The sequence below is a fragment of the Colletotrichum higginsianum genome, chromosome 2, assembly GCF_001672515.1.
Source record: "Colletotrichum higginsianum IMI 349063 chromosome 2, whole genome shotgun sequence".
Classification (NCBI taxonomy): Eukaryota; Fungi; Ascomycota; class Sordariomycetes; order Glomerellales; family Glomerellaceae; genus Colletotrichum; species Colletotrichum higginsianum.
The window spans coordinates 43834-68134 of record NC_030955.1 but is presented as its reverse complement, the minus strand read 5'-3'; the positions used below and the strand labels follow the sequence as shown (position 1 = coordinate 68134).

The following is a 24301-nucleotide window of genomic DNA, read 5'->3' as shown; positions in this document are numbered from 1 at the left end:
GTGATGGTTACTCACTGCAAGCGAATCGACAGATTGTTCTGCTTAACTGCGACTCTCCACAACAAGCGCAAATACAAAACATCATCTACTACTTGGCTTATAGACCGTCGCTTGCAGAGCTTTGGCATTGCCGTTCATGGCAAGCAAGTACTGCAAAGTACCACCAAGTCGACAGTAGCTGCCCCGATTAGGCCATGACCGTGGCGGGTGATGCAAGTACTATTGATTTGGGTGGAGACCATGACCGCCTAGACTCCTGCAAGGCGAATGCAAGGGACCTCTAGCCGCCTAATGCCACAATGGATGAACAAGTCTAGAACCCTTCGTCCAAGGCATCATTACGATGTACTTCAGGCGAGCTGGGAAGGTGTTTATTGTGGCTGGCTAATTTTCTCATGTGGGATCCACTCACTGCCACTTGATCACAGTTCGCAGTTTGTGCTACACATCTCTGTGGGGGTTTCCGCTCTGCCTCTCTACTTCTCACTATGGATGACGCCGATGCTGTTGTAAACTACAAGCAATCGGACGGGCCCAATCAAGGCCAGACGTGCATAGCGTCAACAAACGTACGCCGCCGCCACGCCTGCGAGAAGGAGCAATTGGTGGATCTCCATTAGGGAAGTTGGAAGGGGATCCGAGTTTCCCAATTGGGAGAGGAGAAGAAATAGAAACTACTACCTACCTGTACACACCCCATAGCCAACGTCGAGAACCTAGACAAAACAACAATCATCGTATTTTGCCCGTCTGACCCTTGTTTCATCCCCAACTGTGCGGGCCCATTTCCACGCCTAGGTTCAATTGTAATGCCACGTGCAATCTTCTTTCTTATCGGACGGTGGCACTATCGGCGCCGTCTGTCGTCTGTTGACTAAGACAAGTGCACCTCATTATGCATGCATGCGGGGCACATGAACCTTGACCGATGAGCGGTTGTGCTTGATGTACCAGAGAGAAGCAAGACATGTGCATTTTAGTTTTTTCAGCTGGCTTGAGGGCAACTTGGACGGCTGCATTTGTGGTCTGCAGCCGTGTCTCAGCTAGGCAACCCTTACGCAGCGGCTGCATCGGGGCATTTGGGGCTAGCTGGAGAGGTTAAAGTTTGTATTCACCTAGAGGAATGGGTTGTTTGAGTATTTCGTTGGCTGAGCGTGAGTCTGAGATGTCAGCTGCAGATTCTACGGAGCAGCAAGGAATCGACGCAAATGAGTTGGGCAATGCGGCTTTTACTAGCTGTTTCTGGATGGAAGAGAGTGTATCTCACCCTTGGCCCCTGAGATCCCCTAGACCTTTCAGTGTCTGCCGTTCTCAGCGTCTGTCCATTTTGAATGCCCCCTCAACAATCGTTCAAGAACAAGGCGAATCTAACAAGTTCCAAATCCAAGTCATGCTTTACTACAGTGCATTTGCAGAAACAAGCCACTAGGTTTGCAGTAGTTTAACATTTACTCTTGCTATAGACTTAGGTTATAGTAGATTAAAAAAAGTAAGCAACGACAAATTGTTCAGCCATATCCCATCGATCATTACTAGAAGCTACTCAATCGTTTATGAAACATATCCGTTGTTATTGATATTTGCCTTATCCACTGCATCTAGATTGTGACGTTGATCCTGTTGCCAAGGTTGTTTACCGACCGGAAGAACTCAACCACGCCCATGGACCACCACGTTCGCTTGGTCCAGCCCTCCTTAATGGGCAGCCTCTCGTCTTCAAAGAGGGCCCGAACATACTTCACAGGGATAGTCTGGCCATCACCAAAGCATCCCATCATGAGCGCGATCTGGCCGCAGTTGACCTGGTGCTGGGCAGGGCCGTACACAAGGTCCGGGTTATCCTTGAGCTGCTGCTTGATCCTTGCCTTGATGAACCTGGCTAGGTCATCAATGGTGAGGGTCTCACCGTCGAGGGAGCATTTGAGCATGTCCTGGATCAGATCCTCCTGCGGCTTGTTGTTGCCTTGTTTTTGGGCGTGGTCGCGGCGCGAGAGAGAAATGTCGTGCTCGATCGCACCAGGGGAGGCGAGATTCTCAAGGTTGAGATATTTCTTTCCTCTTTGGTCGTACTGCTGCGGCTTCCAGCAGCCAAAGTAAGAGAAGAAGGAGTATGGGTTCATGAGAAGGCCCCAGAATTTCTGCCATACACTGACAGGAGGCAGGAGGTAGGCCTTGTCCGGGTTGTGGTATTCGAAGTAGGTTGGGACGGCGAAAATGGACCCGAGCAAGGGACTCATTCCCACTTGTCGCATCGCCGCAGTCAGGTCGGCCATATAGATCTTCTCGCCGTTGCGCTCGAGATAACCGTGGTTCGAGAGCGCGTTGACTACTGGGCAGGGGCTGCGGCTGGCGCTGTCTGGGCTGCGAACATATTTGCCAACCGGGATAGAGGTAGGCATTGCGCTTGTGGGAGAGGGAAGAATCAGAACGTGATTTGACAAGACTAGAGAAAGAAACAAATAATCACAGCAGCTAGTGAGCTGGCCGAAACTGTGATAGAGCGATGTTGGGAAACGACCTTCTCAAGACGGGGGGTTATCTGTGGTACAAGTACAGAAGCGATCTCGTAACGTGCCGCCGTGGGGTAAGGGACCATCGAGGAGCACACGCTTGAGCTAGTCCTGGGCCGCTTGCTCACCTGGGCATTTCGGCAAGACCCTTTCCTGTTAGCACTTCTACTACTCAACTGGGCTGATATCATCTTGGCAACATTGAGCCACTACTATGGCATTTGCCACGAGAGTATCCCTGGCGTTGCTGGCATGCGTGATTTGGGAAAGTGGCATGGAACAGAATTCCGTGTTGGAGTCATCACATGGCAGCCCAGGCGGGAAGCCCGCTTTCGGCTGAACGCCCCGTTTTGTTCTTGGGATGGGCCCCGAAACTAGCTCGCCAGCGGTCCGTCGATGGTCTGAGTTTGAGACAGCTTTTGGAGAAGCTCTCAGGATTCAAGACATACTCGGTCCTTATGCTTCTACTGCAGTTGTGGCAGCTGGAGATCTGCATTAGGAAGAGTCTGGCTGGAGAATGCATGCAGTCGGGCAATAGGTGACGAGAATTTCAGCCAGCCGCCAGGTTCCACATGTGCTCAGCTTTGGACTCTAGCAGCTACACAGTCATGGTCGAGATATGTGCTAAGGGCTTTTCACTTTAGCTAGCTTCAGCTATCTTCGAGTACTGGATTGCAACTCGAATTACCCCTCTCAATACTGCCCGTTTCCACGATCTGAAGGTACAGAGACCGAAAGGCAACTATTGATCCGGGACGAAAGCGTCGGCCAGGGTTCTGAGCCCAGCACAATCTCAAACCTTGTACGTAGCTATGTCCCGGAAGGTAATGTGTGCCGAAATACGGGCATTCCCGGTGAGATTGTAATTTCACTTGCAAGCCGGCTGGCGGAGAGTCGGTTAAGGGGCCCAGCCAAGGACGTACTCTCGCTATGTCCTTTGCTTGACGTGACGACGGTATCAATGTCGCTCGCCCCCGTAACCCATCACCGAGTATAAGTTACTTCCCAGTCCACGTAATACATAATATTACGGACTCATCAAGTCGGAGTCCTGGTTATTTAAGGCTTAACCAGCTGCTGTCTTCATTATTTCATCATTCCTTCACATTACCAGAGTTCACCTGAACATCTTGTTCAGCATGGCGACACGACCAACTGCAGAGACCCCGTCACGGGAGGATCAGCTCATGGAGCTGACCCTGCAATTGAGGAACGAGGAGAATGCAAAGAAGTATGCCCAGTTCCACGGCGATAGTCTGATCTCTGTAAGTCCTGCACCGTGTGTGTCTGGATGTGTCCTTGCTGACATCCTCTTGCAGAACAAAACTCCGGACAAGGTCGGACTGCTTGAAGATCTCACGGCAGCCCTCGCTCCCAGCAACTGGGGTGCTTTGGGTGACATCGTTGGAAGTTTCCTTTCAGGCAAACCTGTTGATGTAAGTTCTCTCCTAGTTTTCTCAGCGTGTCTCACTAACGATGTGCCTAGGAGGCTGGACTTGCCCAGGTTTCTGGTAGCCTATCGAACGACAGCACTAATCGTGAACGGCTGATTAACGACCAAGTGCGTAAAAAGTACGACAAAATGCTGCATCGTGAGTACATTGACAAGACCTGCCAACCCTAAGACATGAAAACGTTGGGCTTTCTGCTCGTGCCGTTCCTCCGCTGACGTTATTGTCATCAGCTCCTCTCACGTACTTGGGTGACGCCTTTCAGTACAGAACTGCCGATGGATCCTTCAACTCAGCCCTGAACCCGCACCTCGGGCAGGCTGGTGGCCCCTACGCAAAGACGGTACCATCCAAAACGGCACCGCTCGGCGCGTTGCCTGACCCCGAAGTTTTGTTTGATCGACTGATGGCACGCGAAGCCGGGGGCCGCCAGAGTCAGTCCGGACTATCATCAATGCTCTTGTACCACGCCACCATCATCATCCATGACATCTTCCGCACCAACGACGATGACAAGAACATCTCAGACTCCTCTTCGTATTTGGACCTCTCGCCTCTCTATGGCTACAACGAAAGCATGGTGCGAAAAGTCCGCGACGACAAGTACAAGCTGGGCCTGCTCAAGCCCGACACCTTCGCAGAGGACCGTTTACTTAGGCAGCCTCCTGGGGTGTGTATCATGTTAGTCATGTACAACCGATATCACAACTATGCTGCCAGACAGCTTCTCCGGATCAACGAGAACGGCCGCTTCAGCCTCCCAAAAATGTACAGTGGCACACGATTAGTCGCGCTAATCAAAGAACACCTCCCCGATCGGGATGACCAAGGCGTCAAGATGCCACTCGACTCAAAGGTGAATCTGCTCTGCAATCAGTACGAGGACTTGTGGGGCAAAGTCCGCGCCGCGAGGCCTCCGGATGCCCCCGATGCCCCAAAGAAACAGGACTCCGAGACACCGGAGCAGACAGCTGTGCGTGAAGCAGCTGAAAAGAAGAGGAAGGCTGCTCTTGATCTGATCACGGCCTTCGAGTCTGAGCTGTTGTACACAAAGTTTGCGGACGTGGAACGCCAGCTAAAGCAGAAGCTGAAAGAGAAGGGCAACAAGCTGGAACGCGAGTCGCCGGCTCTCTTGAAGTCCTTTGAGAAGAAGTGCAAAGACTTCAAGATGGCTTGGCAGGCTGCGTGGGACAAGCAGGACGACGATCTCTTCAACACTGCTCGCCTCATCACGCAGGGCATGTATGTCAACATCAGCATCCACGACTACCTCCGTACCTTGATGGGTTTCCACCAGTTCGACACGAACTTTACCCTCGATCCGAGAAAGGACTTTGACCAGAAGAAGACCACTCGAGGCCTTGGTAACCAGGTCACTGTCGAGTTCAACCTACTCTACCGCTTCCACTGCGCCATCTCGCTTCGTGACGAGAAGTACACAGAGGACTATATGAAGGCCAAACTCGGCATCGAGCACCCCGAACACCTCTCACTGCCCGAGTTTCTCAAAGTGATGTCTTATGAGAAACAGAAAGGCACCAAGCCCGTGGAGCCGTGGCAAGTCACCTTCGGCATCCCAGACGTTCCTGCCCCTAAAACAACTCCCGGTTCGAAAGACGGGCACAGCACGGAACGGAGCAGGAATAACTCAGACAGTGGCATCTCCTTGGGCAGCACCGGCGTAGACGTCGACATCACCAAGGCCAAGGCCCCGGCCGTCGCCACTCCCTCTGTCGCGAACTCCAAGCACTTTGAACGCAACGAGATCACAAACCTCTTTGATGACGAGCAGATGCTCAATGAGCTGACTGCGGCCATGGACGAGCCTCTATCTAACTTTGGCCCGCGAAACGTGCCCAAGTGTCTCAAGCCCGTCGAGATGATGGGCATCATGCAGGCTCGCAAGTGGGAGGTCGGAACACTGAACGATTTCCGTAGCTTTTTCGAGCTGCCAGTCCACACCACGTTCGAGAGCGTCTCGGCAAACCCGGACATCCAGAATGCCCTACGCGACCTCTATGAGTCGCCCGATAAGATTGAACTGTACCCAGGCATCTTCTGCGAGGGCGACGCCAAGATGAGTCTGGACCCAGGGCCAGCAGAGTCATCCCCCGCGCTGTGGGCAGCCATCTTCTCTGACGCCATCACGTTAGTGAGGTCTGATCGATTCTATACCGTCGACTGGAACACCCAAAGTCTGACGGCCTGGGGGATGAAAGAAGTCACACCCGACAACGATGTGTGTAAGAGCTCCGTCTTCCACCGGCTCACACAGCGCGCCTTTCCAGGGTGGCTGCCTCGTGACAGTCTGAGGTGGTTTAACCCATTTTATACGGCCAAGCAGAACGCCATCTACGCCGAGCAGCAAGGTTATGCCAGTCAATTCAAGGACACGGCCAAAATCGAGCTCATGCCATACTTCGACCGCGCAAAGGCTGCTGCGCGCATTGTCGCATGCCCGCCAGAGAAACCCCAGAAGCCATGCTACTTGGACAACTTTGAAGACATCAAGGTAGTTCTCAAAGACCAGAGTGATCACTTCACCAATCCGGTGTTCAGCTACAAGTCGAACTTGCCTCGTGCGCTCAGAGAAGTGCTTGATCGGGAGACAGCGAGGCCAATCAAGTTTGACCCAAATATTCTGAAGAAGCATGTCAAGAGTGTTGAGAAGGAACTCAAGACATACCTCTCGGAGCTGATGACATCTATCATCAAGCGCGAATCGGTCTCCATCACCAAGGCCGAGTTTCAAATCGACGCAACCAGAGAGTAAGTACTGAATCTTTTGAATATTGGAAATGTCCCTTTCAGCTGGATAATTATTAACACTCTCATCCTCCACCCACAGCTTCGCTATTCCCGTTGTGACCCGCTATATGGCGGCATTTCTCGGCTTTAGCCACAAACTGCGCGAGGTTCCCGCTACTTGTACCGTCTCAGACAAGCGCACGCAGACCGCCGCACACCCCGGAACATACACCGAAAACGAGATCTACCAGCACATCACCAACTGCCAAGTCTTCCTAGCCTACAACACCGACGAGACGAAGTGGATGGCGCGCCGCACGGCGTTTCAGAAGTCGGTGGAAAAATTGATCGAACTTGCTAGACAGGGCACGATCTGGGAGGCCAAGCAGCTTTTTGGCTTGTCCAATATGCTGATTGGCAAGGAGGAGACGAACCCGATGCACCAGATGGGTGTGTTTGTGGCAAAGCAGGTACTCAAGCATGAGCCGGATCAGACCAGAGCTGCGGCGATCTTGCTCTTGATCTCGTTGGACTTTACATACAATGCTGTCGTTTCAGTAAGTTCCGACCCTCTGACCCTTTGAACGTCTGGATTGATGGATCGATACTTCCGGAAGTCAAGATCAGTAACAAGAGTCGAGCTGCTGACTAATCTCTTTCTGCATAGTTCACTGCTACGCTTGACGGCTTCATGGAAGACCTCTACCAAGTTGCCAACGGCGACAACATGGAAGCCGAACCGAAATGGCTCGCCCTCCAGCGTGCCGCACTGGTCGACGAGGACAACGTTGTTGAAAAGATGGTGCTGGACATGGCACGCGCCAAGGTGAACTTGCCCATCGTGCGCAAGGTGCTCAAAAAGGGGCAATTCAAATTCGTCGGCGTGCCGTACAAGGGCAAGTCCACAACGCTCAAGGAGGGACAGCATGTTGTACTGGATCTGGTAAGTTTTGCTTCTTCACCTGGCTGGCGCGGATAGCAAAAAACCTCACTTGGGAGTATTGACTGACACCTCTGTTCCCAGGCTCCTGCCACCGCCAGCGCCGTGGAAGCGCAAGACACCGGCAGACTCAAATTCCTGACCCTTCAGCTCTCGATTGCCGACAAGTACGCCGTCTTCAGCCCGCGCGACTTCATCCCGCTCAGCCAAGCGCAGATGATCAAGTTCATCGCCCTGACGCGCAACACGCGCCGTGGTCCCGCGGCCCAGGGCGAACTCAAGCGCGTGCACCTCGAGGCCACCGCGGAAGGCTACGCGAATTACATGGCGCCCGAACGCGTAGAGTGGATCAAGGAACAAGTTGACAAGTTGGAGGACCAGAAGGAGGCGTCCAGGATCTTCAACGACAAGATCTTCGTGGCCGGATTTGACACGTTCTTGACCCCTTCGTGGGACGAGTACGTCCCCTTCCCGATGACGTGGAAGATCCGCTTCGACGGGTTCGGGAAGAGCGACTACATCGACCAGGAGTGTAAGAATGTGAAGTATGGCCAGGTCCGCACGGTCGGCAAAGGCTTGCCAGACTTCTGTCCGCCTTGGTATCAGCCCAAGGGCCCCAGCTCGACTGGTGGCACTTTTGCCATGGTCGAGTGTGTGTGCGCGGATAGTGCCGCAAGCGGTTGTGGTTGTAGTGGCGGCAAGGCTGGGCGTAAAGAGAGGGCTCCGAAGCCGATAGCCATGTCAACAGGGTGCAAGGTTGGGCCCTAGATTAATTATTTTTCCTAGATATAATAAATGCATAACGGGTTGTTGCAGGCCAGGAGCGTAGGAATTAGACTCTTATATTGAGAATTGCTTGACTAAGGCTATGAGTTGCTGCAGTGGATGGCCTGCAGATAAGTGCAGTGGAGAGCGCTTACTAACGCCATTAGTAAGCGCACTGTGGCCACCAGCCACTGTTGCGCTAGCCACAGAGGCTGTGCAGGACCTCCTGCGACACGGTTACAAACCTATCTTTTTATAGGTCTAGGTACAAGACGTTACGCGAAGAAGAGGAAGGAGAGATCGCGCTGTGCGAGCGGTGCGTCGCCGCAAGAAAAGGGATTATGGCGACGACATGACTCGCGATCCCCTTGACATCATCACCGGTTCGTGGATATCATTGAATGCAGCTCCTGTGTCTTTCTACCTAGACGAACTTAACAATCTAAGAGTTGAATGCACACTAGGCTTTGTATGCAATGCAACCTAACAAAATCCGCTGCTATGAAACAGGCCGAACAAATTTCTGTAGTATCTTCTACTACAACGACTACGTTATTGGCGGTTGGAAGGGATACTGCGCTTGCGCGTCTAGTACAGTGTGCCAAGGGACAGCAGAAAGGGAATTGGAGATGGCAGAAAAAAAGGAGTGGAGACAAAGAGGAAAAGGGTAGACGGCTAGAAAAAAAGAAAGAAAAAAAGGTTTAGATAGATTTCGTTGTAAGATACAAGGGTGCTTTTACTTACCTCTATAACCCTATAGTATTAAGGCATTTTTAGGATGCTAGGAAGGCGGGGTTGCTAGGGAGTAGGCATGCTGACTTAATAAGCAAAAGTAGCACTAGTTATTCATAACAAAAGAAGCTTATAGGTAGGCATTAACCCTAACCCTAACCTTAACTATCTACTAGATCCTAGCCTACTGCCCAGGGTACAGCCTGTAGCAGTCCCTCTATTGCCGCTAAGCCGCCGGCCAAGCTAGGCTAATAAGTCTTATCTCCTTGGCCCTCGTGTGCATAACACCCTCTAAATCGATAAGAACAGCGCTATACCTAACTTGAAAACCTTCATTTTACGCTCTAACCACAGTTGTAGCCAGATCACTAGAGTACCAGCGTCTCCTACCCGAGTCAGCTAGCGTCCTTGCGTCCTGCTAAGATCTAATGTGTGTTCTACGGAGATGAGCGTGTAAGATCTAATTTAGAGGAGAACTCTACACGGCGGATCTCCCAAACTTCACACAGCATCTGAGTGCTGGAGTATGGTTCGTGCAGTAAAACAAGTCATTAAGCAGGCAGCTCTCCCACTCCCGTTCGTTAGAGACGCGTTTTCCCCAGCTTTAATCACAGTAACCCGCTTCATTATGCATTTCTTCACAATTGCTGCCCTAGCCGTGAGCCAGCTAGCGGCACACACCAACGCAGACGAATTTTCAACCTCTATTGACGCCAAATCCAACTATGGCACCTGGGACGGGTGGGGTACCTCTCTGGCGTGGTGGGCACGACGGTTTGGCGACCGCGACGACATCGCCGACATCTTCTTTACGACCAACGACGTGCCCTGGCAGGACACTACACTACCTGGCCTGGGGCTTAACATTGTCCGGCACAATGCTGGCGCAAGCAGCTTCAACACGATAGAGGGCAAGCAGATGTCAGTGTCGCGCAAAATGATTCTCTCGCGGCAGATCGAGGGCCACTGGGTCGATTGGTATAGCGAGGACCCGACATCGAACAGCTGGAACTGGGATGTGGACGCGAACCAGCGCAGCATGCTTCTCAAGGCAAAGGCGCGAGGCGCTAACCGATTCGAACTGTTCAGCAACTCGCCCATGTGGTGGATGACCAGGAACCAGAATCCCTCCGGCTACAGGCGTAACAAGGAGAACATCCAGCCGTGGAACATTCCTAAGCATGCCCTATATATGGCGACGATTGCTAAGTGGGCAAAGGACCACTGGAACATAACCTTCGACAGCGTTGACCCGTTCAATGAACCGAGCGGGTCCTCGTGGACGTCAAGCGGCACGCAGGAGGGCTGCCGCTTTTACATCCCAACCCAGTCAACCATCATCCTGGCTCTACGACAGGAACTGGACAGCAGAGGATTACACGACACAATTATTGCAGCATCGGACGAGTCCAAGATCGACAGGGCGTTGAACACATTGAGATGGCTCAGCAAAGATGCCCTCGAAACGATGGGTAGGATCAACGTTCACGGATACCAATACAACAAGGGCAAGCGCCATGTACTGCGCGACGTCGCTAGACAGCGCGGGCATGGCTTGTGGAACACCGAGTACGGCGAGAATGACGCCTCAGGCAAGGGGGTGTTAACCAATGTGTTCCTCGATTTCCGCTACTTGCAGGCGCAAGCATGGGTATACTGGCAGGTGCTAGATGGCAAAGGATGGGGACTAATTGAGGCGGATAACGAAAAAGGCACATTGGGCCCAGCAAACCAGAAATACTTTATAGTTGCGCAGTTCTCGCGGCACATTCGCGAGGGTATGCGGATTCTGGATGGTGGCGCCGATAACATCATTGCAGCCTATGATGAAGCGAAGAGCAAGTTGGTAATTGTAGCGGTGAACTGGTGGGTATCGCAGTACTTCCATTTTGACCTTGGCAGCTTTTCGCAACCGTCAACGCACGGTGCAAATGTTACGAGATGGAGAACGCAAATCGGCGAAGGCGATCGCTATGTAAAGGCAGAGGATACATTTATGGATGGGTCGAAGTTCTGGTCGTACTTTGAATCAGGTATGGTGCAGACTTTTGAGATTGAAAATGTTAAGTTGTAGTAGGCTAGTTCGTGTAAGTTATAAGCAATTGAGACAGACAAGCGAGTAAGACATAGAACTGCGCTAATAATGCTTCAATACAAATAGATATACTTCTTTTACCATACATTGTAGTACTTAGAACTGATAAGTATAGTATATAGGTAGCCCTTTAATTAATAGCTGCTACCTCAACGACTTTCAATGGTGTTTATAGGGAGAGCCACTTAGTAACAGGTGAGGGCTGATGAGTCGGATGTGTGTATCTCTTAGGTGTGTAGTGGAAGGTGCTGATAGGCAATTCGCCGGTTCTTTCTTGCGATCGGTGAAGAGCCGCCACGCTATTCCTTAGATGCATTTTCAGATTGCTGCTGGGAGTACAAGGTGGCCTGCAGATCAGGCCACGAGGAGGCGTGGAAGACGGGATGGAACTAAGTTGGGGACACATTTGATCTTTTATCTATACTAGTGCGAGAGCGATAAACGGCTGCGAGCTTTAGTGGGAATACTCGCTACGTGGTTAGCCACCCTGCCGCTGTGATCTCTGTTTGCGTGCGCTTGTCCCGGAGCTCCAGTGAAGGAAGAATGAACAGAGAAAACGTGCATCGTCACCGACATGGACCGAGAGCGCCATGAAGCTCAGCAATCCAACTCGGAACCAAGACGGTTCTGCGAAGCTCTAGACGCCTCTAGACACCAAAGACTGAATTCGAAGAGGACCCATCGATCGTGTACCGGGTACGGAAGCCGAGTTCGCGCCGCTGGACCCCAGTTTCGGCCTCCGGGTCCTCATACCTATGACCACTTCGGCCCGCTCCACATACCGGCGATAACGGACTTGCCTCATGGCTGCTACCTAGCAGCATCTAGGCGTCCTGAGGTGCCTGGTCAGATGAGATAGCTGTTCGGCCTCTGAATCAAAGACCGGCCAGGACACAATAGACGAAAAAGAATATACTACTTATCGCGCATCGAGTGGTCTTCAGCAAGTAGCCACAGCCTTACAGTAAGTAGCAACTTCCAAGGCTGCCTCAAGGCCTTTCTCTCCCCACTTCAATTCAAACTGATCACATGAACATCTCTGGCACGACTCCTTTCTTCCCGCAACGGTAACAAACATGACTTCCCCGGACATGCCCATCGCCATTGTCGGCATGGGGTGCCGGTTTGCGGGCAACGTCACTGGACCCGAGAGGCTCTGGGAGCTGCTGAAGAGCGGCCAAAGCGGATGGTCTGAAATACCCGAATCCAGATTCGCAACAAGTGGAATCTTGCACCCGCAGAAGGACAAGATTGGTTCCGTGCGTTCAGTCCTGGCTTTCCTGAGAGACATGCTCCCGCCCGTGGTAAAATGTGCTAACATCCGGTTGCGCAAAAGACGAACGTCCGCGGAGGGTACTTCCTGGGGACAGACCCCGGGGCCTTTGATGCCTCCTTCTTCAACCTCAGCACAGAGGTCGCCAGCGTCAGTAGACTCCGCGCCCGCCCGCCTGTATTATTGATAAGTTTGTGCAGACCACCAACATGGAGTACAGACACTGGATCCGCAAATCAGGATGACTCTCGAGGTCGTCTTTGAAGCCATGGAGAGCGGTCAGTCTTCACGAACCCCAGGCCCCCCCTCCCCGGCCGGAGGCAAGCAGCGGCGGCTCGGCTGGTGATGAGCTGACAATGAAGTTCAGCGGGCATCAAGCTACCAGATATCCAGGGGTCCGATACGTCCGTCTTCGCGGGCTGCATGGTTCGGGACTATCACGACACCCTGGCCCGTGACCCCCATACTCTGCCGAGATACTTCATGACCGGCAATGCGGCGACCATGGCCGCCAACCGCGTGTCCCATTTCTACGATCTCCGCGGCCCCAGCATGACCATTGACACAGGATGCTCCACCACCCTGACGGCTCTGCATCTCGCATGTCGAAGTCTCCAGGCCGGGGAATCCGGATCAGCCATCGTGACGGGCGCGAACCTGATGCTGAACCCCGACGTCTTCGTATCAATGTCAACCATAGGGTAAGTAAGACAGGGAGAGAGAGAGAGAGAGCCCCGCGCCCCTCCCTCTCCACGGCCGTCACGTCACAATGGCGGTCGGAGAATTGAACATGCTAGGCTCACAAGGTCTTGTCTCTTTTATAGATTCCTGTCTCCCGACGGCATATCCTACTCTTTTGACCACAGGGCCAACGGATACGGCCGGGGCGATGGCATCGCTGCCGTCATTCTCAAGAGGCTCGACCACGCAGTGGCCGCGGGCGATCCCATCCGCGCCATCATCCGCGGCTCGGCCCTCAACCAAGACGGCAAGACGCCGACAATCACCACGCCCAGCCAGGAGGCCCAGGAGCGCCTCATGGGCGCGTGCTACCGGAGCTGCGGGCTGGACCCCGGCGAGACGGGCTTTGTCGAGGCACATGGCACGGGCACCCCGACCGGGGACCCGATCGAGGTCACGGCCATCGCCAACATCATCGCCTCCGCGAGTCCTCCAGGATCGGACCCGCTCCTCCTCGGCTCCGTCAAGTCTGCCATCGGCCACACCGAGGCCGCCAGCGGCCTCGCCAGTGTCATCAAGGTCGTGTGCGCCCTGGAGGCTGGCCTCGTGCCCCCGAACGCCAACTTTGAGGAGCTCAACCCGAAGCTAAGGCTAGAGGAGTGGAACATGCAGGTCCCGACGACGGTCCGGCCGTGGCCCAGGCGAGGGGCGACGCGGAGGGCATCCATCAACAACTTTGGATTCGGGGGCGCCAACGCACACGTCATCCTGGAGGAGTATCGTCCCGAGTCCATGGCCGGCCTGCTAGCCTCGTGCAGTGGCATGGCTTCTAGTGTTGCCGTCAACGGCCACTCCAACGTCAACGGCTACCCACAAGTCAACGAGCACGACCCGACAGTCACAAACGGCATGAAGGGCGAGAACGGTCTCCGCGGCGAAGAGATGTCGTCTGCGCTACAACACACAAAATCCAACGGTCATCATGTTGGCGCCATGCCGGCGCCGGACTCGGCGGTAAGACGTCTCCGCTTTCCAGGTTAGTTAGCATGGTGATAGCTGACTGCCGCAGGACGGCAGAGTGTTTGTAATCTACGGCAAGGATCAAGCCTCGTGTCAAAGCCGTGTGAGCGACCTCAGACTCTATCTCTCGCTCCGAGACAACGAAGAGCAACCTCAAGTCCTCCATGACTTGGCGTACACCCTGTCCGAACACCGCACAGTCATGCCGTGGATGGTAGCCTGTCGTTCCAGGGACGTGCCTGGCCTACAGGAAGCCCTGGAGAGCGGCAAGCCGGCAGCAGCCCGCGTTCCCAGCCAGCCGCCCCGATTGGGGATCGTCTTCAACGGACAGGGCGCCCAGTGGCATGCCATGGGGCGAGAGCTGATCCACAGATACGACGTCTTTCGGGCCAGCATCGAGCAGATGGGCGTGTATATCCGAGAGATGGGGGCGACTTGGTCCTTGTTGGGTTTGTGCTCCGCAGCCTTGCCTTGCCTTGCCTTGCCTACCTTGTACGAAGAATGAGAATGCTGACTCTGGCCCCCCCCGTCAGACGAGCTGCTCCGGGACGAGGACACCAGCAACGTCCAGAACTTCGAGTACAGTCTCCCGCTCTGCAGCTCCGTCCAGATTGCACTTGTCGACCTGCTGCGATCATGGGGCATCGAGCCGAGCGCCGTGACGGGCCACTCGAGCGGCGAAGTCGCGGCCGCCTACGCCGCCGGGGCCCTCGACGCTCGTTCGGCCATTGCCATTCCCTATCTCCGCGGCGCGCTCTCTGCCGAAACCGACCAGATCATCGGCAAGGGGGGCATGATTGCCGTGGGAGCGGGCCGGCAGAAGGTCCAGGAGTACATCGACCGCGTCCGGAGCGGCAGCATCGTCGTCGCATGCGTCAACAGCCAGAACAGCATCACCGCCTCGGGCGACCTGTCGGCCGTCCGTGAGCTCGAGGACATGCTCGTGTGCGACAAGGTGTTCTGCCGCCGCCTGCGCATCAACGGGGCCTTTCACTCCCATCACATGGCGCCCATCTCGGCCAAGTACATGGATCAGCTTCGCCCCGTGCTGAAGCCCAGGCGCGGTCCTCGAGACGTCGTCTTCTCGTCGTCGATGACGGGAGGGCTGCTGCAGGACCTGGACGTGCTCTCCACGTCCGAGTACTGGAACAACAACATGCTCCGCGCCGTCGAGTTCGAGGCGTCGTTCCGCGCAATGTGCGTCGGGGCACGTACGGGGCAAGGCGGCGCGGAGGGGTCCCCGTCCCCTGCACAGCAGATCGACGTCGTCGTCGAGCTGGGACCACACGGAGCACTGGGCGGGCCGATTCAGGACATGCTGTCGCTCCCGGCCTTTGAGGGCACGCAGATCTCCTATCTCACAGGTCTCGTCCGCAACAAGAGCGCCATCGAGACGACACATTCGCTGGTCTGCGAGCTTCTGCGCAAAGGATGGCCCGTCAACCTGTCGGCCGTCAACTCTCCCGGCACCGAGCGTCGCGCCCGGGTTCTCAGCGACCTGCCTACATACCCCTGGAACCACTCGGCGAGGTTCTGGATGGAGCCGAGGGCCAACAAGGCCTGGCGAAGACAGGTAGAGCCGTCCCACGACATCCTCGGCCGGTATCAGAGCACCTCGGACCCGTTCGTGCCCACGTGGAGGAACGTCTTGCGTCTCTCCGAGATGCCGTGGCTGGGGGATCACGTCGTGGGGTCAAAGGTCGTGTTCCCGGCGGCCGGCTACATCTCCATGGTCTCGGAGGCGGCGTATCGGCTCGCAGGAAGATACCTCCCGGACGAGAGAGTACAAGAGCTCCGCCTGCGCAACGTCGAGTTCCTGAGCGCTCTCCACGTCCCAGAGGCAGAGGGACAGGAGGTCCAGCTCACGGTCATGCGACGGAGCGAAGGCCTCTCGTCCTGGGCAGGCTGGCTCGACTTCCGCGTCTCGTCCGTGTCCGCCAACAATGACTGGTTGCTTCACTGCCAGGGGTCATTCAAGCTGGACACGGTCTCGACCGCGGCCGAGGCCGACCATCATCACGCCGCGGACCCCAAGATGCCTCTGAAGCCCCTGACGGTAACCCGCCGAGTGGATCCAGCGGACCTGTGGACGGCCCTGGCCAACGTCGGTATCCGTCACGGGCCGGCCTTCCGGAAGATCAGCACCGTCGAGTCGACCCGCGAGAACAGCGTGGTCACTTTCCAATCCACGGATCCGTCGTCACCCCACCAGGGGGGCGACCTGCTCCACCCTGCCACGTTGGATTCGGTCTTCCAGGCAGCCTACACCGTCTTGCAGGGGTTGGGGTCGGCCCTCGAGTCTGCATTCATCCCACGAGCGATCAAGAGCATGTCACTGCGACGCCAGGGCACCCTCGGTCCGGTATTCGAAGCTCACCTCCGCCCTGGTCGCGTCGGCGTGCAGTCTTTCGACACGGGCGTGACCGTTTTCGCAGCAAGCCCCGCCGGCGAACGCAACGTGAACGCTGTGCTGCACATGGACGGCTTGTTGTATCAGAGTCTAGATCTAGATGGTGCCTCTGCCCCCCGGTCAGACCGAGGCAGCCTATGCAGCACCGTCACATGGGCACCGGACCTGTCCTTCGCGAGCTCTATGCGAGCCGCCGTCGTGTCCATGAAGCATACCATCACTTCCTCGGAGAAGGAGGCCATGGTTGATCTCCAACGTGCGGTCCTCCACTACGTGCACGACGCCGTCCGGGCCTTAACGGATCAAGACGTCGACAGGCTCGCGCGGCACCACAAGAAGCACCATCGCTGGATGCTGCAGCTGCTTCAGCGCGCAGCGCAGAACGAGCTGGGCCCGGAGAGCTCCAAGTGGCTCCAGGTTTCCGCAGACGACAAGGCCGCCCTCCTCGACCGCGTGGCGGCAGCAAACGTCAACGGCGAGATGATCAGCCGTCTCGGCCCCCGTGCAGTGGCTCTGATGAAGGGCGAGGTCGCGCCGCTGGAGCTCATGGTCGAAGGGGAGCTCCTGTACCGCTACTACGTCGGCGCCCTGAAATGGGACCGGTCGACCGGCCAAGTCGCGCGGCTCGTCAGGCTCCTCGCGCACAAGAATCCTCGAGCGACCATACTGGAGATCGGGGGCGGCACGGGCGGCGGAACACAAGCTATCCTCGACGCACTGGGACGGGGGAGCGGCGGGGATGATGGCCAAGGCGCCTTGTTCGAGCGTTACGACTTCACGGACATCTCCCAGGGCTTCTTCGAGGCTGCGCAGAAGCGGTTCGAACCGTGGCGGGATCTGATGACGTTCAGAAAGCTAGACATCGAGGCCGACGCGGTCGCCCAGGGGTTCGAAGCCGGGTCCTACGACATTGTCGTCGCATGCCAATGCCTCCACGCCACCAAGGCCATGGACCGGACGATGAGCAACGTCCGCCGCCTCCTGAAGCCCGGGGGAAAGCTGGTGCTCATCGAGACAACACGAGATGCCCTCGACGTCTTCATGGCCTTTGGATTCCTGCCCGGATGGTGGCTCAGCGAAGAGCCGGAGCGCGTAAACTCGCCCTCGCTCACCGTGCCGTTCTGGGACCAGGTGCTCCGACGGAACGGCTTCTCGGGGCTGGACATGGAGCTCCGAGACTGCGAGGACCCGGACTTCTTCAGCTTTAGCGCCATGGTCTCGACGGCCCAGGGAGACGCGTACGCGCCTGCGTACCCGCAGCAAGTGGTGCTCGTCTGCACAGCTCAGCGCTTCCCCGCGCCATGGCTGCAGGCCCTCCAGTCGCGGCTGGCTACCGTCTTAGGGTATGAGCCGCCCATTAAGGCGCTCGAGCTTGGTTCGACGACGACGACGACATTCCATGGCGAGACGTGCATATACCTGGAGGAGCTGCTGCAACCCGACCTGCTCGACCTCGACGAAGACGGCTTCCACGGCTTGAAGACAATGGTCACCCATTGCGACGGCCTCCTGTGGCTGACGCGAGGGGCCGCGATGGAGTCATCGGTGCCAGAGGCAAGCCTGAGCCACGGACTGTTACGGACGGTGAGACACGAGGCGCCCAGCAAAAGATACATCGCCCTGGACGTGTCGGCCGAGCGGGCTCCGTGCAGCGAGGAGACGATGGCGGCCATCTGCGAGGTCTTTGCCGCCACATTTGATGCCGCGGCGACGACGACGACGACGACGACGACGACGACGACGCCGGCCCGTCGCGACTGGGAGTTCTGCGAACGCGACGGGATCATCCACGTGCCGCGCCTATTTTCGATGCCCCCCCTGGGTCTCGGTCCGGAGGATGACGCGGCGGAGTCCGAGTTGAAGCCTTTTCTACTGGGCGAGAAGCGTATCGAGGCCGAAGTCGCCAGAGGAAGAGGAGAGGGCCAGCCGTCAATCTTGTTCACAGAGGAGGCTTCCGAATCCGATGCCGCCAGAGGCGACATGTCAGACGACCACGTCGAGATACGTCCGAGGGCCTTTGGCCTCGAGTCTCGCGGGCCGTACCCTCGGCCTCCAAGAGGCGGCAGCCGGCCCGTTGCTCTCGCGTCCGACGAGGAGCACGTGAGCGGATGCGCCGGTATCATCATCCGGGCGGGCAAGCTAGCCGCCGACCACGGACTCGGCATCGGGGATCGGGTGTGTTTCTTGATCGCGGGCAGCCGGTGGGCATCAAGCATGCGGGTGCACTGCGCGCACGTGGCCAGGATCCCGGAGCACGTCGCCTTTTCGGCCGCAGCACGCCTGGCTCCCGGCTACGTGACGGTTCACCTCGCGCTGCAAGACGTCGCAAGGACAAGCAGTGGGGAGAGGGTCCTGGTCCACGGGTCGATGGCCGTGATGGGCCGGGCCGCGATCGAGTACGGCCGTGTCCGGGGCCTGGTGGTGTACCTGGCTGCGGAGGACGAGGCCGAGAAGAAGAAGCTCGAGGACGAGCTCGGTCTGGCCGGCGGAGCCAGAAGAAGCTCGGGAACGGTGCTGAACCGCAGCGAGGGGTTCATCGTCCAACAGATCTGGGCTGCCACGGGTCAGGAGGGCGTCGACGTCATCGTCAGCCCTTCCCGGTCCTTCGTAGAGCAGAGTTCCGAGTGCCTGCGGGACTTTGGGCGCGTCATCGAGCTCGATGGTCGTGTGGATGCGGACACGAACACGAACATGGTCCATGTCGGGTGTCCAGCCGCGACGGCGACGGCGGTCAACGGCGCATTCTACAGGATGCGGCTCGGCTCGTGGCTGGTCCGCAGGCCGTGGATCGTGTCCCAGGCCATGCAGGCCAGCATGCTCCTCCTCCTCCTCGGCAGCCGCCCATGTGTCGAGGAGATTTCCATTAGCCAGTCTGCTCGCGTCCTCGACGACAAGATGAATCCGCCGGAACATGGACGGGAACAGGCTCTTTTGGCCCTGACCGTCGGGGACGCAGATGTCGTGCCTGTAAGTGATGAGTGCATCATTTGATATCTCGTATACGTTTTGTTCCCTCGACCCTCCCGCTGCATCTAACCCTAAGCGGTCCAGCGCTAACATGCAGACGCCGCAGGTCGCACGCCGCCCTCGACACGCCGCCCTCAAGGCCGACGCCTCTTACTTGCTTGTGGGCGGGGCCGGCGGTGTTGGGAGGTCGCTCTGCGAATGGGCCATTGCGCGTGGTGCGAGACATGTCGTGGTGGTGAGCCGCAGCGCACGCAGCGACGACGAGTTCCTCGCGGAGCTGACCGGAAGCTGCAACGTCCGCGTGGTCAAGTGCGACGTCTCGGACCAGGACCAGCTGGCCGCCGCCCGCGCGGCCTCCGCAGACATGCCCCCGATCCGTGGCATCTTCCAGGCCGCCATGGTCCTCAAGGTAGGCCCAGCCAGTCCCCGGATACGGATACGCGGGATATGGAACGCTGCTGCTCTCGACTCGAGGTCTTGTATATGTGCTGTGCTGTGCTGTGCTGTGCTGTGCTGTGCTGTGCTGACTCGTGAACTCACTCCTAGGATGCTGTGTTTGAACAACTGTCGCTCGACGACTTCCACGCGGTCCTGCGGCCCAAGGTCCAGGGGAGTCGTGCTCTTCTGAGGCAGTTTCCGGACCTCGACTTCTTCATCCTCTTCTCCTCCGTCCTCGGCATCACCGGCGCACCGGGCCAGGCAAACTACACGGCCGCGGGCGCCTACCAGGACGCCCTCGCAAGCCACGCGCGGTCCCGCGGCGTTGCCGTCACGACCATCGACCTCAGCATGCTGCAGTCGGTCGGCCATGTGGCCGGGCGCCGCAGCATCTCGAGCCGCCTCGCGCGCAACGGCATCGTCATGCTCCAGGAGGCCGAGATGCACAGCATCCTCGACCATACTCTCGCCGCCGGCGGACGGGGCACCGACACTCCGCAGGTGGTCACGGGCATCGGGCACAGCAGCAGCCGCGCCGCGTTCGACAAGGGATGGGTCACGGACGCACGCTTCACCGCGCTGCAAAAGCGCGAGTCCCTCGCCTCCAGGCACAGCCACGAGAGAGCAGCCGCCGCCGCCGCCGCCGCCGCCTCCCCGGAGCAGTCTTCGTCGCTCAGGGAGGCGCTCCCCCGCGACCTCGGGCCGCAGGAGCTGGCCCGTCGCATCCTGGAGGCGCTCGCCAAGGAGTTGCGGCGCATGTTCAGCTCGGCCGACGTTGACGTGTCGAGAGACCTGACGGCTCATGGCGTGGACTCGCTGGTGGCCGTGGAGATCCGGAACTGGCTTGCGGCACAGACGGGCATCGGCCTGTCAGTTCTGGACCTCATCCAGGCGCCCTCGCTGACGGACCTCGCCAACTGTGTCGCCGAGAGGATCGGGGGCGAGCAGGAGCCTGTGGTGTGACGGTGATTCGGGGTGGCAGATGACCATTGGATCGTGCTGCTGCTTCTTCTTCTTCTTCTTCTCATCTTGTTTTCTTTTCACCTGTTAGGTAGTAAATGTACACGCCCACTGCATCTTCGATGCCCCCCAGCCACCCTAGCCATGATTACAACTGGTGTCGAAACGCGAACAAGTTGATGCTCCTCATTATTCAATGTGCTAGCTAATACTACTACTACTACTACTACTACTACTACAACTACTACTACTACTACTACCACCACCACATGTAGCTAGCTACCTGGCTACGTGAACCTCCTCATCACTCAGGCTTTGGTGGCCAGGGCCCAGTACAGCTGCCCCTTGGCGTCCACCAGCTCTACATATGACAGCTTGTCGGCGAGTTTCCACGCAAAGCCCTTGCAGCCGGCCTGTTCAAAAAGCAACTTCTGCTCCGCTTCGGTGAAGCCCTCTGGCTTTCCGACCGTGTGCCGCGCCGCATGCACCGCCAGCCTCTCCTTGACGATGGCTTCTTTGTTGTCCTTGCGCAGCTCCTCTTGGTATTCCCGCTGGGCCGCGGTGCTGCCGTCCAGCGGCGCCCAGTCCACGATCAGAATCTTGCCTCCGACCTTGAGCCGCGACACGAGCTCCCTCATCGTGGCGGCCGCGTCCTCGACGTGGTGCAGGGCCATACTCATAGCCACCATGTCAAAGTCGCTGAGGGCCTCCTCGGGCAGCGGCGGCTCGGTGGCCTGTGACGCGCCGGTGATGAAGTCGCCGCGGACGCCCATCATTTCCTCATCGGTCAGGCCCAGACCGGAGGCCGTGGCGCGGTACTTGTCAAGCATGGCACCCGAGACGTCGACGCCGATGACGGAGGCGTAAAGGGGCTTGAGGGCTTTGGAGAGGAGGCCGTCTCCGCAGGCGTAGTCCAGCATGCGTCCCTTGCTGCCTTGGGCTTGGGCTTGGGCATTGACGTCTAGTCCGGCCCAGGAGGGAAAGTCGGGCGACACGAGAAAGTCGACAATCTGTTGCTGCAGGTCGACGATCCACCGAGGCCACTCGCCTGGCGCGACTTTGCTGCCGAGTGGACATGGATGAGCGACCGACTTGAATCACCCGGGGGGGGGGGGGGGGGGGGGAGGGCGGCAACGTACTCAAAGTGTTTGGCATTCTTCTCGCCAAAAGTCTCTTGAGCTGTGGAAGCAGTTGAATCGCCCATTATGGCTGGCAGGATTTGTGGCGCAAGGTGAATGTGATCTATGTGGCGGTGATTCGGTATGATCAAGACAGACGACGTAAAGACTAGGAAGAGTCGCCGCAAGTATTTATATATGTGTGACCAAGGCACACCTACACACCTGAGATCGATATACATGTATGGGCCGGCGACATTAATGCCCTGGTTTCTTGCGAAGTAGATACGGACAAGCGCGCGGCTCTATTAACATTAACAACTTGAAGTTATGGGTATCTGTGGCCCAACGGACCGATCGCTTCGGCCTCCGAATCCTGCCTTCAATAAAGAATACTAAGCGAATGCTCTATCTGGCCATCCCTGGCGTCCTATTCGGCCAGCATAATAAGGGCCTTCAGTTAGAGAGTAGAGAACACCACTGGGTGTAACATCGCGCCTAAGGGTAGATGTATTCGTTTTATTTCCTACACTGTAGAGTTTATTACATATTTCATGGCAACTTACTGAACTTAAGCTCTCTTACTTCATTTACTATGTGAATCGTTTCTCATTTCTTAAAACAGTTTAGATACTAGCCGAACAGGCAACCAGGGGTGGCCTGATAGAGTGCTTTAACTGAACCCCCCCCCCCCCCAGTATATAAATCCCCAAATTCCGGCCTCTCCTCATGGGGGCTCGACGTGGTGCTGCGACTAGCCGCTATTTGCTCAGCGTGCCCCCGTAATCAGGCCCGAAGAAGCTCCAAGGAACAACATACTGCGGGTTGCTCTTGGTCGGGACGCGCTGAAGGGGATAGTTGAAGACGGGCGTGACCACGGCCAGGGCCAAAAAGGTCCACACGAAGCCAAAAGCCTTCTCCACGAGCCTCAAGTCGTCGTCGCCGAGGCCTGCCTCTGTCTTGAGCCTGCGCCATGTCCATTGAAAGGCGTCCTCGGCCATGATTGTCGGGACGAAAAGGGTGAAGCAAGCGAGCGCGCCCGACAGCCGCCAGGACGTCATGCCGGACACCAGTCCAGCAGGATGTGGAAGTGGCCGGACACCATGAAGATGATTAGCATTGTCAGATAAGACTGCAGCAGAGACGGCCCCAGGCCCGGCAGCCTCCGCGTGATAAAGGTGGCGGTGCCCTGAAGCGGAGCCCTGAGGCACTGGTGCCAAAAGACGCTGCGCACGGTGAGCGTTGGTCGGCGGAAGAATAATGGAGATGGAGAGAGAGATGGAGAGAGAGATGAGAGAGAGATGAGAGAGAGAGAAAGAACTCACTTGAAGTAGCGGCGCAGCGAGTAGCACTGGCTGCGTGGGCCGTACATGGGCGGCCACTGACTGACGGGCGAGATGCCCAGGCCAACCCATACGACAGAGAAGATGCGATACCATATGTCCAGCATCATCTGGCAATTTATATAGAAGGTAGAAGAGTAGAGAAAAGTAGCTTACTTACTATATTAGACTATTTACTATATAAGTATATTAATACTATTTCATTAACTTATATAAATAGCTAGAGAGTAGGAGAATATGTATTACTTACTATAATGTATTACTTACTATATATATATAATAAGCCTTATAATATTAATAAATATAACGTAGTTCACAAGTGAGTGAGCCACACAAGTGAGTGAGCCACTTTTCTAGAATTTCGCACAACCTACCTTTCCCTTTATTTTTCTCCACCTACAACCATGGTACAACATTCAAATGAAAGCGATTTAGTCCTAGCGCTAAATGCGCTTAAATCCGACCCAAAATTAAGCGTGCGAAAGGCTGCATCTCACTACAATGTATCTCGTGCAACCCTCCAACGACGATACCATGGCCAACCTGCTAGACGCGATATCCGACCACCCTGCCAGAATTTGACCTCGTACGAAGAGGAGACTATTGTACGATACATCATTGACCTGGATTCGCGAGCATTTTCGCCACGCTTGAGTGCTGTTCGAGAAATGGCCGATCGACTGCTTCGCGACCGCGGCGCGCGACGCGTCGGAACAAACTGGGCCTCAAACTTCGTACAACGACGACCTGAGCTCCAGACGCGTTTTAATCGAAGAATCGACTATCAGAGAGTCCTCTGCGAAGATCCGGACGCGTATCGCGCGTGGTTTTCCCTCGTACGAAACACAAT

General features: G+C 56.5%; 6 protein-coding genes across 6 annotated transcripts; 3 read left to right on the top strand and 3 right to left on the bottom strand.

Moving 5' to 3' along the window:
- Window positions 1-1598: 1598 nt before the first annotated feature.
- On the bottom strand, window positions 1599-2399 carry CH63R_01785 (Chloroperoxidase; the record flags this gene model as incomplete). The annotated part of the gene is made up of 1 exon (XM_018296760.1): window positions 1599-2399. The coding sequence occupies one exon, from the start codon at window positions 2397-2399 to the stop codon at window positions 1599-1601; it is 801 nt and encodes a 266-aa protein (XP_018161576.1).
- Window positions 2400-3649: 1250 nt separating this feature from the next.
- On the top strand, window positions 3650-8385 carry CH63R_01784 (Linoleate diol synthase; the record flags this gene model as incomplete). Its single annotated transcript, XM_018296759.1, is given in 8 exon segments — window positions 3650-3775; window positions 3830-3946; window positions 3997-4102; window positions 4195-6730; window positions 6810-7266; window positions 7377-7652; window positions 7734-8301; window positions 8318-8385. The coding sequence occupies 8 exon segments, from the start codon at window positions 3650-3652 to the stop codon at window positions 8383-8385; spliced, it is 4254 nt and encodes a 1417-aa protein (XP_018161575.1).
- A 1389-nt stretch (window positions 8386-9774) lies between these two features.
- On the top strand, window positions 9775-11220 carry CH63R_01783 (Endo-beta-1,6-galactanase; the record flags this gene model as incomplete). Its single annotated transcript, XM_018296758.1, has 1 exon — window positions 9775-11220. The coding sequence occupies one exon, from the start codon at window positions 9775-9777 to the stop codon at window positions 11218-11220; it is 1446 nt and encodes a 481-aa protein (XP_018161574.1).
- Window positions 11221-12332: 1112 nt separating this feature from the next.
- Window positions 12333-20993, top strand: CH63R_01782 (Polyketide synthase; the record flags this gene model as incomplete). The annotated part of the gene is made up of 9 exons (XM_018296757.1): window positions 12333-12545; window positions 12578-12664; window positions 12735-12792; window positions 12882-13215; window positions 13339-14209; window positions 14265-14664; window positions 14749-19592; window positions 19690-20001; window positions 20139-20993. 9 exons carry the CDS (start codon window positions 12333-12335, stop codon window positions 20991-20993), a joined length of 7974 nt encoding a protein of 2657 aa, XP_018161573.1.
- A 305-nt stretch (window positions 20994-21298) lies between these two features.
- On the bottom strand, window positions 21299-22194 carry CH63R_01781 (Methyltransferase domain-containing protein; the record flags this gene model as incomplete). Its single annotated transcript, XM_018296756.1, has 2 exons — window positions 21299-22052; window positions 22130-22194. 2 exons carry the CDS (start codon window positions 22192-22194, stop codon window positions 21299-21301), a joined length of 819 nt encoding a protein of 272 aa, XP_018161572.1.
- A 675-nt stretch (window positions 22195-22869) lies between these two features.
- On the bottom strand, window positions 22870-23169 carry CH63R_01780 (uncharacterized protein; the record flags this gene model as incomplete). The annotated part of the gene is made up of 1 exon (XM_018296755.1): window positions 22870-23169. The coding sequence occupies one exon, from the start codon at window positions 23167-23169 to the stop codon at window positions 22870-22872; it is 300 nt and encodes a 99-aa protein (XP_018161571.1).
- Window positions 23170-24301: the final 1132 nt, after the last annotated feature.